Here is a 19,617-nt window from a genome sequence, read left to right on the forward strand (position 1 = left end):
CCCCAAAGCTAGCAGAAGGAAAGAAATCCTAAAAATCAGATCAGAAATAAATGAAAAAGAAATGAAGGAAACAATAGCAAAGATCAATAAAACTAAAAGCTGGTTCTTTGAGAAGATAAACAAAATAGATAAACCACTAGCCAGACTCATCAAGAAAAAAAGGGAGAAGACTCAAATCAATAGAATTAGAAATGAAAAAGGAGAAGTAACAACTGACACTGCAGAAATAAAAAAAATCATGAGAGATTACTACAAGCAACTCTATGCCAATAAAATGGACAATCTGGAAGAAATGGACAAATTCTTAGAAATGCACAACCTGCCAAGACTGAATCAGGAAGAAGTAGAAAATATGAACAGACCAATCACAAGCACTGAAATTGAAACTGTGATTAAAAACCTTCCAACAAACAAAAGCCCAGGACCAGATGGCTTCACAGGTGAATTCTATCAAACGTTTAGAGAAGAGCTAACACCTATCCTTCTCAAACTCTTCCAAAATATAGCAGAGGGAGGAACACTCCCAAATTCCTTCTACGAAGCCACCATCACCTTGATACCAAAACCAGACAAGGATGTCACAAAGAAAGAAAACTACAGGCCAATATCACTGATGAACATAGATGCAAAAATCCTCAACAAAATACTAGCAAACAGAATCCAACAGCACATTAAAAGGATCATACACCATGATCAAGTGGGGTTTATTCCAGGAATGCAAGGATTCTTCAATATACGCAAATCTATCAATGTGATAAACTATATTAACAAATTGAAGGAGAAAAACCATATGATCATCTCAATAGATGCAGAGAAAGCTTTCGACAAAATTAAACACCCATTTATGATAAAAACCCTCCAGAAAGTAGGCATAGAGGGAACTTTCCTAAACATAATAAAAGCCATATATGACAAGCCCACAGCAAACATCATCCTCAATGGTGAAAAACTGAAAGCATTTCCACTAAGATCAGGAACAAGACAAGGTTGCCCACTCTCACCACTCTTATTCAACATAGTTTTGGAAGTTTTAGCCACAGCAATCAGAGAAGAAAAGGAAATAAAAGGAATCCAAATCGGAAAAGAAGAAGTAAAGCTGTCACTGTTTGCAGATGACATGATACTATACATAGAGAATCCTAAAGATGCTACCAGAAAACTACTAGAGCTAATCAATGAATTTGGTAAAGTAGCAGGATACAAAATTAATGCACAGAAATCTCTGGCATTCCTATATACTAATGATGAAAAATCTGAAAGTGAAATCAAGAAAACACTCCCATTTACCATTGCAACAAAAAGAATAAAATATCTAGGAATAAACCTACCTAAGGATACAAAAGACCTGTATGCAGAAAATTATAAGACACTGATGAAAGAAATTAAAGATGATACAAATAGATGGAGAGATATACCATGTTCTTGGATGGGAAGAATCAACATTGTGAAAATGACTCTACTACCCAAAGCAATCTACAGATTCAATGCAATCCCTATCAAACTACCACTGGCATTTTTCACAGAACTAGAACAAAAAATTTCGCAATTTGTATGGAAACACAAAAGACCCCGAATAGCCAAAGCAATCTTTAGAACGAAAAAAGGAGCTGGAGGAATCAGGCTCCCTGACTTCAGACTATATTACAAAGCAACAGTAATCAAGACAGTATGGTACTGGCACAAAAACAGAAAGACAGATCAGTGGAACAGGATAGAAAGCCCAGAGATAAACCCACGCACATATGGACACCTTATCTTTGATAAAGGAGGCAGGAATGAACAGTGGAGAAAGGACAGCCTCTTCAATAAATGGTGCTGGGAAAACTGGACAGGTACATGTAAAAGTATGAGATTAGATCACTCCCTAACACCATACACAAAAATAAGCTCAAAATGGATTAAAGACCTAAATGTAAGGCCAGAAACTATCAAACTCTTAGAAGAAAACATAGGAAGAACACTCTATGACATAAATCACAGCAAGATCCTTTCTGACCCACCTCCTAGAGTAATGGAAATAAAAACAAAAATAAACAAATGGGACCTAATGAAACTTCAAAGCTTTGCACAGCAAACGAAACCATAAACAAGACCAAAAGACAACCCTCAGAATGGGAGAAAACATTTGCAAATGAAGCAACTGACAAAGGATTAATCTCCAAAATTTACAAGCAGCTCATGCAGCTCAATAACAAAAAAACAAACAACCCCATCCAAAAATGGGCAGAAGACCTAAATAGACATTTCTCCAAAGAAGATATACAGAATGCCAACAAACACATGAAAGAATGCTCAACATCATTAATCATTAGAGAAATGCAAATCAAAACTACAATGAGATATCATCTCACACCAGTCAGAATGGCCATCATCAAAAAATCAAGAAACAATAAATGCTGGAGAGGGTGTGGAGAAAAGGGGACACTCTTGCACTGCTGGTGGGAATGTGAATTGGTTCAGCCACTGTGGAGAACAGTATGGAGGTTCCTTAAAAAACTACAAATAGAATTACCATATGACCCAGCAATCCCACTACTTGGCATATACCCTGAGAAAACCAAAATTCAAAGAGAGTCATGTACCAAAATGTTCATTGCAGCTCTATTTACAATAGCCAGGACATGGAAACAACCTAAGCGCCCATCATCGGATGAATGGATAAAGAAGATGTGGCACATATACACAATGGAATATTACTCAGCCTTAAAAAGAAATGAAATTGAGCTATTTGTAATGAGATGGATAGACCTAGAATCTGTCATACAGAGTGAAGTAAGTCAGAAAGAAAAAGACAAATACCGTATGCTAACACATATATATGGAATTTAAGGGAAAAAAATGTCATGAAGAACCTAGGGTAAGATAGGAATAAAGACGCAGACCTACTGGAGAACGGACTTAAGGATATGGGGAGGGGGAAGGGTGAGTTTTGACAGGGCGAGAGAGAGTCATGGACATATACACACTAACAAACGTAGTAAGGTAGATAGCTGGGGGGAAGCAGCCGCAAGGCACAGGGATATTAGCTCGGTGCTTTGTGACAGCCTGGAAGGGTGGGATGGGGAGAGTGGGAGGGAGGGAGACGCAAGAGGGAAGACATATGGGAACATATGTATATGTATAGCTGATTCACTTTGTTGTAAAGCAGAAACTAACACACCATTGTAAAGCAATTATACCCCAATAAAGATGTTTAAAAAAAAAAAAAAAAAATCTTTATGTAAGGAGTTTTCTGTTTTAGAGAAAATGTTTTGAGTGTGTGGTGGTGGTAGTGTCTAGGGAGGAACAGTAATCTTTTTGGAAAGAGAATCTTTTCTATCCCGTGCTCTTGCAGGTCCCATTGTATCAAGAATAAAAATAGCCAATGTTTATGGAACATTTATTGTGTTTCTGGCACTGATCTGAGCACTTTCCATGGATTAACTCGATAGAATCACCTATGAATACGATATTGTTACTACTCTCATTTTGCAGATGAAGAAACAAAGGCACAAGACATTAGGTACCTAATTCAATCATGTAGCTAAGAAGTAATATTACTGGAATGTGAACTCAGGTAGTCTCGCTCTAGAACCCATGTTTATTGAATACTGCATCGTTCTGTCTCAAAATGATTGTCTTGTTTTAATACCTCCTTGAGTGTACTCCAAATATTAGTAAATAGAGTTTTATATTTGTATGTAAGAGATTTAAATAATATTCATTTCAAAGGAATAGAAAAAAAGAGAAAGTGCTGCAGAAAAACACCTCTTTTAGAAGCAAAGAGGAAATCTCTGAAATTTCTTATAAGTGTTAAGTGAACTAACAAAATAGTTAATTCTGTTTTGGGTAGTTTTACTGATAGTAGGTTTAGTGGAGATTGCATTTAAGAAAACTCAAAAAGTATCAGACTTGAAACACTTTGGAGTGGCTATCATTTTTCCAGTTTCTTCTCTGAATCAAGTATGTATGTCAAGCTCTGTTTTCACTTGGCATTTGAGAGCGAGCCTCATGAGTTGATTCCTGAGAGAACACTTGGAAACGATGAAGAATTCCATTGCTGTAAGCTGCACTATGATGAGATGTGGATGCTTTTATGTAGTAGATAATCTCATCATACAAGCTCATGTTGGATTACCCACTTGGCACAATTGAAAACAACATGCTATTCCAAGAAAGCCTAAGTGTCTTTAGTTAATGATGGGTGATCCTTTTGAGTCTCTCTTTTCCAAAGTGCTTTAAAAGCACTGAAGTACTCTCAGGCCATCCTAGCATGGATTATGTTGAAAGGGAAGAAAAATGCTGTTCTTTGCTGGAAGTAATGTGGGATTTAATAAATCCTTTGGCTTTGATCTTAATATGTCCTAGAAAGGGGACTTCCCTGGTGGTCCAGTGGCTAAGACTCCGTGTTCCCAATGCAGGGGACCTGGGTTCAATCCCTGGTCAGGGAACTAGATCCCACATGCCGCAACTAAAGATCCTGCACGCAGCAATGAAGTTTCCACGTGCTGCAACTAAGACCCAGCGCAGCTAAATAAATAAATGAGTCTTTTTTAAAAATAAATACATCCTAGAGAAAAAGATAAGCACACACATGCATGACCTTTGGGGGAACTGTTTTTATTTTATTTCATTTTTATTTATTTGTAATAGAATATAATTGATTTTACAATATTATATTAGTTTCAGGTGAACAATTCAATATTTTTATAGATTATACTCCATTTAAAGTTCATTGCCAAATAACGGCTAGATTTTCCTGTGCTGTACAATATATCCTTCTTGCTTATTTATTTTATACATGATAGTTGGTACTTCTTAATCCCCTTCCCCTATCTTGCCCCTCCCCTTTCCCTTTCCCCACTGGTCACCACTAGTTTATTCTCTGTGTCTGTGGGTCTTTGTTACTCATTTGTTTACTTTTTAGATTCCACAAATAAGTAATAATGGAGAACTATTTTTATTAAAACATTATCTTGTGATGTACTCTCTGAATATGCCTTGTCCAGAGTGTGCATACTGTTCCTTTACAGGGTATTTATCAAATACCAGGCTTATTGAAAAGTTAGAAGTTGAAGTATGTAAGTTTGAGTCAAGAAAAAAAGTCACTGAAGTTTTTTAAAAGTTAAAAATTAAAACATTTGTTTTCAGCCACCCTAACCATGCTGTATTCCTTACGTTTTATGTGTATGTATAGGATTTTTATATTACTGTGGGAACAGGATTGGTGTTTTTGGTGGCATCCATCTTTTTCGCTTTGACACATGACAGTACCCCGGCTGAACTTGCTGCAATTGTAAGTACCTTTTATCTTTGCTTATTTTTATTTGCTTAGAAATACGGAATTTGGAAAGTACTTGACAGGTTATACAATAAGGGAGAGTGGTTTGTCTTTTAACTTATATTTTAGTGTAATTTGATTAGAGGCCTAAAAGCAAATAAATATGATAGCCTTAAAAACCTAGAACCTGTCTTTAGAATTTGACTGAGTTTTGTTAACAAAAATCCATTGAAGCCACATATGAACTTTATTGCTAATGGAAGTGGTAAAATTGACTTGATTATCTTATATTTCTCCCCTTTTTGGTTCAACAGAAACACACCTACATACCACATGCTGTTTTAGGTGTAGAGAATAGACAGGAGAAATGACCCCAAAGTTCAGCCTAGTATAAGAGATAGATAAGTAAATGTTTTTATCTGAAATCCTTGAGGGACCAAATGTTTTTTAGAATTCAGAATATTCTGCACTTGAAAGGTAATACTGTGCATATACTGTATTACACACCTTCAGAGGGCCTGGGCAGCACCTTGTAATCCAACATATTAATTTTTCTGAAGCATCTGAATATTCACAGTTAAAGAGATAGGTAAAGACTGTAAAGAGTTTTACCTTGTGTCAATTTTCAGCCAAGTAAATCATGAAACTTGGAGTTTTTGTTGCTTTTTGGACTTCAGAATTGCAAATCAAGGATCATGGACTTAATTGGTGCCAGTGCTGTGAACATGAACAACTAACAACTGGTTAACAAGTCCTCTTACTAGTCAGCTGATTTCCAATTAATGCTTTGTTCATAAGAAAATTGAAGTTGTAATTAATTGAACTGTCAGCTAATAGATCATTAAAACTGCTTTTTATGATAGAACAACTCAAAAGGAGTTCAGAGAATTAGATGGCTATAACATATCTACCTATTTATGTGAACACGGTTTCTTAGTACTTACACGTATAAAAACAAAACAATAAAATTAATGCCGAACCTTGAGGCATTCTAGCAATAAGTAATATTTAGTCATGGATACATGAACCAGTTGAAGAGAAGAAAAGCCTTTTGCTTAATTTGTTTGTAATCATATTTTTGTTGCAGAAGAGTATGATAGGGTGAATCAGTAAAATACTTTCTAGTATAAAAATGTATTGTTGTAAAATCCTGTGGGGGAAGTAAAATAAAGTTGAGGAAATGTTGAGTTCGTGGGGGGAAAGAAAGCATGTCCTAAAATTACCAGCTATTAAAAAAAAGCTTATTTATTGTTTTAATTAGGTGGTATGTCAGAATGTTACAGTATTCAGATTTCATTAGATATATTTAAGAGTGACTGATGGTTTAAAAGCTCAGTATTTATAAAATGCTGGAAATTACCTTTTGCAACTATTTAAATTATGAAAATTATATAGACTGAAATGGGTTAGGGAGTCCATTTTTTTAAAAATTGTGATGTGAGCAGAAGAGCTAGAAGATCATTTGGGTTATATGCATAGAGGGTCCTGTATGGACCAGAGCTTTCTAATAAGGTGGTCAGAGATGTCTTCGTAGACAAGATGACATCTGATCTGCCTTTAAAGTGTCAAATTTGCCAGCCAAATAAGGGGACAGATGCCATCAAGCCAAAATACAGACTCCAGAGTGGAGAAGGGGCTTGGGTTTCAAGGGGTGGAATTGATAGTTACATTTTGGTTGGATGTGTTGGGGACATCCAGGTGAATTAATGAATAGGGAGCTCCGTTTGCTTTACAGTGAAATGAGGCAGAATGGAGGGATGGGGTGTGAAGGGCAAGAGACTGCAGCAAACAACAACAAAATGTTAAACTTCATATAGATGGAGCCTTAGAATTGGGACTTTAGCCGTAACCTACATCGATTTTCTCTTTTTACAGAGCACTTTGGCCCCCCTTCCTTAAGGGTTTTTCTAGTGAAGAAGCTAAATTTGCACCATGGGCTTCTGTCTCTTGACAGAATTCTCAGAATGTTTGAGTAGATGTTAGAAGAGTATAATGAGGAAGTGATTTAAGGAAGAGGTAGTAGGTAGTGGCGTCATGTTGCTGTGTCATTACAGTGTGACAGTGAGCTGGAAAATATTTTTTAGGTAATTGAACCATTTAACCTAAAAGTATCTTCAAAATAGAATTTCTGTTTTGATACAAATAACCTTTTCCATTTTTACCTAGGCTGGCTGCCTGCTCTTCTCATCTGTCAGTCTAAACCATTGCTAACAATCCAGTGTTTTGTATCGTTATAGGATTTTGTTTTTCATCTATTAACCTTAGCTTCATAGATTGGCACCTCACACATACACACACACACAAGACAGGACATTAATATATTGTGACCTTGACTAATGGCCATTATTCTGGAATTCTGTTTTTGTAACTTCTTTCCATTTTTTGATCTTAAAAGATTTTTAACCACTGATGTTAAGAATGATGTGTATAAGATAAATTGACGAATGGTCTTGCTTGTATAAAACACGATCAGAGCCAAGTAGGAAATGTGAGAGTATATTGCAGCATTCCTCATATAATCTTTGCCCCTTTTCCCTCCTCAGGTGTTTGGATTTCTAGCAAGTTTTGTGTTCCTGTCTGACTTTTTGCTTATGGTCTGTGAAAAACGTAAGGAGCCCCGGCCAAGAAAACCTGAGGCTACTGTTAGTGAACCACTTAATGCTTAGGGACTCTAGGGAACTGGTGTTACGTCGCCACTGCGTGGTGCCTGAGCCCTGGCAGAAGCTCTTGTAGAGTCTGTCATTATTAAACCACTTCTTTTGGAGCGCAAGGCAGAAAGGCAGTTTGATCAGTATTGATTGGACTGTGTGTCAGTCACCACAAATTGGGCCAGAGGGCTTTTTGTTTTAAAATATATATATATATATTTTGGTAACAGTTGAAACTTCTGTCAGATGAAGTTTTGTTTTGTTTGGAGGTGAGGGCAATTGTTTGTTTAAATCACATAGCTCAACTGATGATAAATTATTCTATCATTGTTACTAGGCTTAGCTTTCAAATTATGCTTTCAAACAGCATGATTAAGTTTATCCATTTAGAAATGGTTTCATTTTTAAATTAATTTGCTTAACTATAACTTTGCTTTTTGATGACTAGATAAAATTTAATGTATATTTAAGAGATCAATATTTTAAATGTTGGTCTAGGTTTTTTTCCATAAAATGTAAAACCCAGGCTTTACTGTATCTCACTCAGACTTAAAATTATACTGTAACATTTTAGGATAATAATAATTGACTCTTTGAGACCTTTTATAGCCTAATAGAAAATGTATGGGAGATGTTGATATTTTACATATTACAAAAGCAACAGCATCAGTAACCCCATGTTTATACTGTACTTTGCTTGTCAATATCATGTAAAAAAAAGATCTTTATATAGAAAGGTAGAAAAATGGAAGAAACTGCTATCATGACTAAGGACCAAAGAAAGATAAGATACACTTTTGCACAATGCAGTGAAAGTAGTTATAAAAGTAGGCCTCAAGCACTTCCAGATGCCTGAAGAGATGAGTTCATACTAGAAGACAGAAAATGGTTTGCTCCCTTTTGCCATATGATTATTTCTACTGAAGTTAATACAGCTCTGCAGGTTCTGTTCAGTGTTTTCTTTGGAGCCAATCTTCTTTTAAAACCCCAATCTTTGATTTTTGATTTGAGAGCCTCCCTCTTCTGTCTCCTTATAAGAATGGTCCATGTACTACTTCATCAGGCATAGCTGGGCCTCTGGCTCTGGCTTCCTTGATGGCAGATTCTCCAGAATCTTGGGCCCTTTTAATTGCATAGCGTATAGAGCAGGATCTTTAGGGTTCTTGTTCCCACATAGGCATTGCTCTGGTTTCTCTTCAAAGGAGACCTTCTTTTTCTTTTTTTTTTTGCGGTACGGGGGCCTCTCACTGTTGTGGCCTCTCCCGCTGCAGAGCACAGGCTCCGGACGTGCAGGCTCAGCAGCCATGGCTCACGGGCCTAGCCACTCCATGGCACGTGGGATCCTCCCAGACCGGGGCACGAACCCGTGTCCCCTGCACCGGCAGGCGGACTCTCAACCACTGTGCCACCAGGGAAGCCCAGGAGACCTTCTTAAGAAAGTGAATATCCAGAGATTCCTGCCCAGTTTAATACTGTTGATGGTGTAAGGGAGTAGTCAAACCATTCTCAGAAGACACTTCATACCCAGTTCTGATAATTTGGAAGAACTGTCAGTTGCTGGCAGTCTGTCTTAGAGCCAGCCAGCCAGGGCACTTTGAGCAAGACCTTTCTTAAAGTGGGTCCTTTTCTTTAAAAAAAAAAATGGGACCTTTCTGACCAAGTGGTTCACAGACTAGACCTTTCTTGTCCTCCTGGTAGATTTTTTTGACTCAAGACTGTAGGGCTCAGGCAATGAGCCCATGCATCAGATCCTTCAGTACTTTGGTGAAAGTCTCCTGGGCTAGTAGGTTTTCTGTCTGAAAGAGTGGAATCGTGTTTCCAGTGAGACAGTTTAATGACCTCATCCTTTTTAAATTTCTCATCTGCCAATTGTGTGTTGTAGATGGTTTTCAGACGCAGATGGCCGGCCACAGCTTCTGCTCTTACTGACTTAGAACCTTATCCATTTGTATCAGAGCTTGGATGCTAGTGCTAATGGTGGTGTCACCACTACCTGCTTGGGAGATAATGAAACCAGTCTTGGATGCTGCTGTTTTTACTAGGTGTGCTGTCTGAGAGAGGAGAAATAGCCTGGGTCTTGGCTTCAAAGATGATAAGCAGCTTATGACAGGCAGGTTCTCAAATTTCACATCCAGCTATACCGTTGTCCTTTTAAGTATCATCTGCACCCAGCTGGGATTCAGAGCAGACCATCTGGGCTACCTCAGGGTCCCCAGTCATGCACTGGGCTCAGTTGAGTTTGATGGAATGTCCTCTGCTGGCCTCACATCCACAGCATGTTGGCGTGGAACTTAAGCTCTGCTTGTTCTGAGGTTTCACTTCCATTTGTTTCATTGGCGCAGAATGGACCTCTTAGCTGGCCACTGAAAGGTAATATCTTCACTGGTATTTTGGGTCACTCTAGAACCTTCCTTCACATTGTTTTTTTACAGGACCCATGATTGATTAGCCTACATCTTCTATTGTAGAAGGAGTTAGGAGTAAAAAGATCTTTGTGGTAAATAAAAATTTCAAGGTGAACTTGAAACCAAAGATACTGTTACTTACAGAAAAGGGCACACTCAGTAAACTCAAATGTAAAATAATTTTTTATTAACGTTTATGGTAAATTTATATTTACACAAATAGACTGTTTAGAATGGTTCTTAAAAATGATAAGGGAAATGCACATACAGTACAAAAATTTTATAATTGCTATACTTCTGTTTGGGGACTGGGAAATGTATTTTTACATTGTTTATAGCCAATCATTTTTGTATTTAATAATTTTAAATCCTGAGTCTTTTATATCTCTCTGTGTCAAATTTTGTAGTCTTCTTTTTAAATAAACCCACTTTATTGTTCACACCTTTGTAGTTTAATTATTATAAAAACATGGTGTTTAAATGAAAGCTTTCTCCGGAGTTCTAGGAGTTGGCTCTACAACCTTGGTAAGAATACTGGACTTTGGATCTGCTTGGGTGTGGGGCGTGGGTAGAAAAGAAACACGTCCAACTCCTACCCATGGGCTGTCCCTCTTGGAAAGTTGGAATACACATTGAAACAACGTTTTTAGGGAGCCCTGTGTGAAGAGTTACAAAGAAATGGGCTTACCTGGTGGCGCAGGGGTTGAGAGTCTGCCTGCCAATGCAGGGGACACGGGTTCGTGCCCCGGTCCGGGAAGATCCCACATGCCGCGGAGTGGCTGGGCCCGTGAGCCATGGCCGCTGAGCCTGTGCGTCCGGAGCCTGTACTCCGCAACGGGAGAGGCCACAACAGTGAGAGGCCCACGTACTGCAAAAAAAAAAAAAAAAGAGTTACAAAGGAATGTTATGGACTAAATATGCCTTTAAATACTCCCAAAGAAGCAAATTTGGACTCGATCACATTTCTCAGTGTGGCCAACAAGCCTAAAAACAAAATAGGTACATTCTCTCTCAAGCTGTTCAATGATTGGGAAAGAGTGAAGCAAAACTGAGGTGGTGGTTCTGGTAAAACTACAACTATTTCTGTAGTTTGCAAAATTCCTGCCTCCAGACGTACAGAATAACAAGGTCTTTATAGTCGTCAAGAACTCACTGGAATTTGTACATTCTTCAGAGTTTTGTGTTTTGTTTTGATAAAGAGCGTGATTTTATCAATGTGCAGTCAACTGCAAGGAGCAGAAACCTAATTAAGTGGGTCTTAAACAGTAAGGAAAATTTATTTCACAAGAAGTCTGGGTAGGGCAGTTCCACAACTGGTAAATTCAGTGGCTCACCAGGGACCCAGGCTCTTTCCATGTTTTTCTGCCCATCCACCTTTTTTTTTTTTTTTAATTTATTATTTATTTTGGCCATGCTGGGTCGTAGTTGTGGCATGCATGTGGGATCTAGTTCCCCGACTGGGGATCAAACCCAGGCCCCCTGCATTGGCAGCACGGAGTCTTTCCCCTGGGCCACCAGGGAAGTCCTTGCCCATCCGCCTTCTGCTGTGAGAGTTTTTGTCTTCTGGATTGACCCTTTATGGTTTCGCAAGGTGGTGGCAACATCTCTAGGCATCATCTGCTTGTACAACAATGTCCAAAGGCCAGAAGAGGTGGTTGATTCTTCCATGTCCTTTCAAGGTGTTCCTTTTTCACAGAAGCCCCTTGGTGGACTTCACCTACTTATCTTACTAGGAGATATTAAATGCCTGTTTCCAAATCAATTTTTAACATGGAGACTAGAATTGCTGTGATTGGCTTAAAGTAATCAAGATTCCTCCCCTTAGGTTGTGAATATCCTTTGAAGCCTATAGCCTTCTGATACCTGAACAAAATTGGTTCTGTTAGCAAGAGAAAGCGTCATGGGTTAGGGATCAACAGTGTCTGTCATAAGCATGTAAAGGATTGTGACCTAGCTAGGAGAAATAAAATTTCCAGTTTAAGAAATTCCTACAACATTGTAAGTCAACCGTACTTCAATTAAAATTAAAAGCAAAAAATTTCTGTAGGCCTGACTACCCCAAAACAATTTAAAATAGAAAAACTTGTTTTATTTCTTACACTAAATTATAATTCTACAAATAATGTCTACCATAGAAAATTGGTTTAACAAAAGTGGGAAGTATTGTTCGTTCCCTGATATCTTTGCATTTAGCTACTTTAAAAATTTTTGAGGGCTTCCCCGGTGGCGCAGTGGTTGAGGGTCCGCCTGCCGATGCAGGGGACACGGGTTCGTGCCCCGGTCCAGGAAGATCCCACATGCCGCGGAGCGGCTGGGCCCGTGAGCCATGGCCGCTGAGCCTGCGCGTCCGGAGCCTGTGCTCCGCAACGGGAGAGGCCACAACAATGAGAGGCCCGCGTACCACAAAAAAAAAAAAAAAAAATTTTTGAAGTATGTCAAGCACTGGAAGTACAGAGGATAATGCTTGTTGTAGATACCACCCAGCTTTAGTGGATCATAACATTTTGCCGTATTTGCTTTAAGGGCCCTTGTTTAAAGAGAAAATGAAGTTATACTTTTAAAGTACCACCACCTCTAATCTTATTCTCTTTCCTTTTCCAAAGGTAAACACTGTCTTGAATTTGGTGGATATCTTTCCTGTTTTTCTTGTCTGACATATATATAGATGTATCCATAAACAATGTACAGCGTGGTATAGTTTGCTTTTTTTAGTCAGTAGTATTTTTAAAATTTTATTTATTATTTTTGGCTGCATTGGGTCTTTGTTGCTGTGTGCAGGCTTTCTCTAGTTGCGGTGAGCAGGGGCTACTCTTCGTTGTGGTGTGCAGGCTTCTCATTGCGGTGGCTTCTCATTGCAGAGCACGGGCTCTAGGCACTCAGGTTTCAGTAGTTGTGGCACGCAGGCTCAGCAGTTGTGGCTCGTGGGCTCTAGAGCACAGGCTCAGTAGTTGTGGTGCACGGCCTTAGTTGCTCTGCGGCATGTGGAATCTTCCCGGACCAGGGCTCAAACCCATGTCCCCTGCATTGCCACGCAGATTCTTAACCACCGCAGTTCCAGGGAAGTCCCCCCAAATTTTTTGACATTATAAAGTACCATAAGGTAATGATGAAAGAAATATTAAAAGTAATAAAAAGCAAAGTTTATCCCTTTTACCTTTTGCATAGTGATTTAACTAGTAAATATTTAACAAAGAGAATTTAAGTTAAATATCCCAAAGCCAGACAAGCTACTTATGAACAGTTTACCAGAATAAACTCACCTATGTGGCAAAATAGTGAGAAGATTTATAAGTAGAGGTGATAAGCCTAATGAACCTGGTGATAGCTGGTTGTCCAGAAACTTAGTTCAACTTTAAAAATTACCAAAAAAACTGTAAATTTTAATGTATTTCTAAATGTTCATCTAAAAAGGTACAGCTTTTTAGAAACAGGATACAACCTTATCTAGAGAGTAAATATAAACAATACCATAGTTGGCTTAAAAGCAGCCACCAATTAAGAAGGCATTCAAACTCAACAATATAATTATCTTCTCTCTTTTTTTTTGTTTTGTTTTTTGGCCACACCATGTGGCTTGCAGGATCTTAGTTCCCCGACCAGGGATTGAACCCGTGGCCCCTTGCAGTGGCAGCGCAGAGTCCTAACCACTGGACTGCCATGGAATTACCAACAAAATAATTATCTTAATACCAACAACAAATTAACTCCTAGTTTAATACTGGACTTATTAATAGAAGCAGTAATGTTAATGAGTAACAAGAAATATTTCTCCTTGCATAAGATTACATCAGTGACCAATGCTATACTGATAATTAACAGTAAATAAACAAAACCAACGATAAACTATTTATCAAATACACTGTTAACCTTTATACAGTTATGCACCTAAGGAAGATTTTAAAAAAGTAAAAGGAACTCTGCAAACACAAACCCCACCTATTTACCAAAAACATCACCTCTAGCATAAGAAGTATTAGAGGCACTGCTTGCCCAGTGACATCTGTTAAACGACCGAGGTATCCTGACCATGCAAAGGTAACATCACCATTTGTTGTCTAAATGAGGACTTGTATGAATGGCCACACGAGGGTTTTATTGTCACTTACTTTTGATCAGTGAAATTGACCTTCCCATGAAGAGGTGGCAGTGACAAAATAAGATGAGACGACCCTATGGAGCTTTAATTAATTAACGCAAAATATAAACGATTAAGGGACAACAAAAATTTCATGTGGGTTAACAATTTTGGTCCGGGTGACCTCAGAGAACAAAACAACCTCCGAGTGATTAAAATCTAGACTTGCTAGTCAAAATAATTTATCATTTATTGATCCAAAAAAATTGATCAATAGAACAAGTAACCCTAGGGCTAACAGCACAACCCTATTCTAGAGTTCATATCGACAACAGGGTTTACAACCTCGATGCTGGATCAGGACACCGCAATTGTGTAACCGCTATTAAAGATTTGTTTGTTCAACGATTAAAGTCCTACTTGATCCCAGTTCAGACAGGAGTCATCCAGGTCGGTTTCTATCTACTCTATATTTTCCCCTGTTAGAAAGGGCAAGAGAAATAAAGCCTACTTTATAAAAATGCCTTAAAATAATAAATGATATAGGGACTTCCCTGGTGGTCCAGTGGTTAACACTGTGCTTCCAATGCAGGGGGCGTGGGTTTGATCCCTGGTTTGGGAACTAAGATCCCACATGCCGTGTGGTGCAGCCCAAAAAAAAAAAAAATTATATAATCTTAATTAATTCCTAATTACTCAAGAAAAGGGTTTGTTAGGGTGACAGAGCCCGGTAACTTCATAAAACTTAAACCTTTATAATCAGAGTTTCCACTCCTCTCCCTAACACAATGTTTATAATTAATATCTTAATACTCATTGCAATTCTTCTAGCCGTAGCATTCCTTACATTAATTGAACAAAAAGTACTAGGTTATATACAACTTTGAAAAGGACCAAACATCATTGGACCATATGGCCGATTACAACCTATTATGGACGCAGTCAAATTATTCATTAAAGAACCACTATGGGTCACACCGGTTAGAATGGCTATCAAAAAGACAAGTGATAACAAGAGTTGGTAAAGATGTGGAGAAAAGGGAATTCTTGTGCACTGTTGATGGGAATGTGAACTGGTACAACCATTATGGAAAATACTATGGAGTTTCCTCAAAAAATTAAAAGTAGAACTAATATATAATATTATCCAACAATTCCATTTCTGAGTATAACTCCAAAGGAAATGAAACCACTCACTGTCTTGAAGAGATATCTGCAACTCATGTTCACTCATGTTCATTGCATTATTCACAATAGATAGAAAGATATGGAAACAACCTAAGTATCCATTAAAAGACAAATGGATAAAGAAAATGTGGAATATTTATTTATATAATTCAACCATAAAAAGAAGGAGATCCTGCCTTTTGTGACAGCATGGACCATGAGGGCATTGTGCTAAGTGAAATAAGTCTGATACAGAGAAATACTGTATGTTCCCACTAAGCCCATGTGCCACAACTACTGAGCCTGCGCTCTAGAGCCTGCGAGCCACAACTACTGAGCCTGCGTGCCAGAACTACTGAAGCCCACGTGCCTAGAACCCACGCTCTGCAACAAGAGAAGCCACCGCAATGAGAAGCCCACGCACCACAGCGAAGAGTAGGCCCCACTTGCCACAACCAGAGAAAAGCCCACGCACAGCAACGAAGACCCAATGCAGCCAAAAATTTTTTAAAAAAGGAGTTTAAATCTCCCCTTAATGATATGCCACAACCAGAGACATAAACAAGATTCATTACTATTTCATCAATCATTCTAGCCCTACTTATTATAGTCCAATGAAAAATTTCAAACTATGTTTATCACTTAAACCCAGAATTAAAACTCAAACGCAAAAACAATCCACCCTTTGAGAAACAAAATGAATGAAAATGTATTGGCCTCTTTCATTACCCCAACAATAACAGGACTTCCTATTGCTATCTTCATTGCTCTAGTCCCAAGCATTGTATTCCCCACTCCTAACCCACGAATCCACAACCGCATCATTTTTACTCAACAGTGACGAGTCCAATGCACATCAAAACAAATAATGGCCATTCATAATCACAGAGGACAGACCTGAATACGAATACTTCAATCACTCATTCTATTTACTGGGTCGACAAATTTACTAAGACCCCTACCACCTTCATTTATACCCACCACACAACTCTCAATGCATTCAGGTCTAGCAATCCCTCTATGAGCAGGAACTGTAATGACTGGTTTTTCCCACAAAACAAAAGCATCCTTGGCCTATTTTCTACCACAAGAACCCCAGTGCCTCTTATCCCTGTGCTAGTCATCTTTGAAACTATGAGCCTATTTAGTCAACCAACAGCCTTAGCCATTCGATTAACAGCTAGTATTAGAGCAGGTCACTGATTAATTCATTGAATCGGAGGGGCAACTCTAGCACTACTACATATTAGTACCACCACAGCCCTTATGACAGTCATTATTCTTTTTTTTTTTTTTTTAATATTTTTTTGGCTGCATCGGGTCTTAGTTGCGGCATGCAGGCTCTAGAGCTCGCAGGTTTAGTCGCCCCTCGGCATGTCAGATCTTAGTTCCCCAACCAGGGATCAAACCTGTGTCCCCTGAATTGAAAGGAGGATTCTTAACCACTGGACCACCAGGGAAGTCCTGACAGTCATTATTCTTATCCTACTCACAATCTTCGAATTCGCTGTCCCCCTAATTCACACTTAAATATTCACCCTACTAGTAAGTCTCTACGTATATGACAACACACAAAGACCCACGAAACCCTTGCATGTCAGAGTAAATCCTAGTCCCTGACCCCTTACAGGAGCTCTTCCAGCCCTCCTAATAACATCCGGCCTTGTCATAGGATTTCAGTTTAATTCAGTGCTATTATTAGCACTAGGCTTACTAATACTCAATATAACAGTGATGACAAGACATCGTCCAAGAAAGCGCCTTCCAAGGCCATCCTGTACCAATTGTTCAAGAAGGACTTCAATATGAACTTATTCTTTTCATGATTTCAGAAGCCCTCTTTCTTACCAGCTTTTTCTGAGCCTTCCATCACTCGAGCCTCACCCCACCCCTGAACTAGGCGGATGCTGACCATCCCAGGCATCTGCCCTCTAAACCCACTAGAAGGACCACTTCTCAACACCTCAGTCCTATTAGCCTCCGGGGTACCCATCACCTGAGCCTGCCACAACCTCATAGAAGGAAACCAAACACATAATGCTCCAAGCCCTTTCTATGACAATTGCGTTGCATGTTTACTTCACACTTCTACAAGCCTCAGAATAGTACGAAACGTCTTTTACAATTTAGGTGGTGTATATGGATCAACTTTCTTCATGGCTACAGGATTCCACGGCCGACATGGAATGATTGATTCTACTTTCCTAATCGTCTGCTTCTTACACCAATTAAAATTTCACATTACATCCAATCACCACTTGGACTTTGCAGCCTGATACTGACATTTTGTAGACATAGTATGACTATTCCTTTGCATATCTATTTATTGATGAGGATCTTCTTCTTTAGTATTAAATCGTTAATTGACTTTCAATCAATTACTGTTGGTATAATCTGAAAAATAATAAATCTTATATTAATCACAAATAGAGTACTATCCTCACTGCTTGTATGTATCACATTCTGACTCCTTCCATTAAATATTTACACAGAAAAAACAAGTCTCTACGAGTGTGGATTTGACCCCATATGGTCGGCACGCTTACCCTGTTCCAGAAAGGTTTTCTTAGTGGCTCTGACATTTCTTCTCTTCGACTTAGAGATTGCTCTCCTTTTACCTTTACCCTAAGCATCCAAACAACCTAAAAACAATGCTCATTATAGCTCTGTTTCTAACCTTACTACTAGCAACAAGGCTGGCCTATGAATGAATCCAAAAAGCACTAGAATGAACTGAAAATGATCCTTAGTTTAAGCTACAATAAAGGACTTAAACTCATTAGATTATGATTAAGTTCATAATTATCAAGTGCCTTTGATATATATATTGTTATAGCATGTTCAGTATCTCTTGTAGGATTACTAATGTACCAATATTACCTAATATCCTCACTAGATATTATGCCAAGAAGGAATATATTATCACTATTCATTATAGCAACCTAATAATTATTTGCAACCCTAATAATTCTAAACACATTTCACTCTAGCAGAATACCCACTGTGCTACTAGTATTTGCACTTGGACTATCCCTATTAGTAATAGTATCACACATACATGGCACCGACGAGGTACAAAATCTTAACGTTCTTAACGTTCTCCAATGTCAAAAATCATTATCCTTACAATTATATTAATACCACTAACAGGATTATCAAAGAATAATAGAATAGGAAGTAACCCTATAGCCCATAGCTTTCTGATTAGTTGAATAAGCCTACTCAGCCAATTTAATGATTATAGCCTCAACTCTTCACTAGTTTTTTTCTCTGACTCCCTATCAGCACCACCATTAGCTTTACCAACACAACTTTTGCCACTCATACTTCTAGCCAGCCAATTCCACCTGTCCAAAGAATCCCTAACCCAGAAAAAACTGTACATCACCATACTAGTAAAATGACAAATATTTCTAATCTTAACATTGACTACCATATATGGAAACACAAAAGACCCTGAATAGCCAAAGCAATCTTGAGAAAGAAAAACAGAGCTAGAGGAATAAGGCTGCCCGACTTCAGACTATACTACAAAGCTACAGTAATCAAGACAGTATGGTACTGGCACAAAAACAGAAACATAGATCAATGGAACAGGATAGAAAGCCCAGAGATAAACCCACACACCTATGGTCACCCAATCTATGACAAAGGTGACAAGAATATACAATGGAGAAAAGACAGCCTCTTCAATAAGTGGTGCTGGGAAAACTGGACAGCTACATGTAAAAGAATGAAATTAGGACACTCCCTAACACCATACACAGAAATAAACTCAAAATGGATTAACGACCTAAATATAAGACCAGACACTATAATACTCTTAGAGGAAAACATAGAACACTCTTTGACATAAATCACAGCAAGATCTTTTTTGACCCACCTCCTAGAATAATGGAAATAAAAACAAAAATAAACAAATGGGACCTAATTAAACTTAAAAGCTTCTGCAGAGCAAAGGAAACCATAAACAAGATGAAAAGACAACCCTCAGAATGGGAGAAAACATTTGCAAACGAAGCAACTGACAAAGGACTAATCTCCAAATATATACAAACAGCT

At 38.3% G+C, this 19,617-nt stretch overlaps 1 protein-coding gene and 1 pseudogene across 1 annotated transcript in view; both read left to right on the forward strand.

Annotated features, from left to right (window-relative positions):
• CMTM6 (CKLF like MARVEL transmembrane domain containing 6) overlaps positions 1 to 10,755 on the forward strand; it is a 66,102-nt gene extending 55,347 nt beyond the window's left edge. The window contains exons 4-5 of the mRNA XM_032649198.1: positions 5,177 to 5,275; positions 7,804 to 10,755. Of these exons, the coding sequence (XP_032505089.1) occupies positions 5,177 to 5,275; positions 7,804 to 7,926 (222 nt within the window). The 3' untranslated portion in view covers positions 7,927 to 10,755. The remainder of the gene's footprint in view (positions 1 to 5,176; positions 5,276 to 7,803) is intronic.
• Positions 10,756 to 16,004: 5,249 nt separating this feature from the next.
• LOC116762139 lies at positions 16,005 to 17,745 on the forward strand (annotated as a pseudogene).
• The last annotated feature ends 1,872 nt before the right edge of the window (positions 17,746 to 19,617 follow it).

Source organism: Phocoena sinus, chromosome 11 (assembly GCF_008692025.1).
Source record: "Phocoena sinus isolate mPhoSin1 chromosome 11, mPhoSin1.pri, whole genome shotgun sequence".
NCBI lineage: Eukaryota > Metazoa > Chordata > Mammalia > Artiodactyla > Phocoenidae > Phocoena > Phocoena sinus.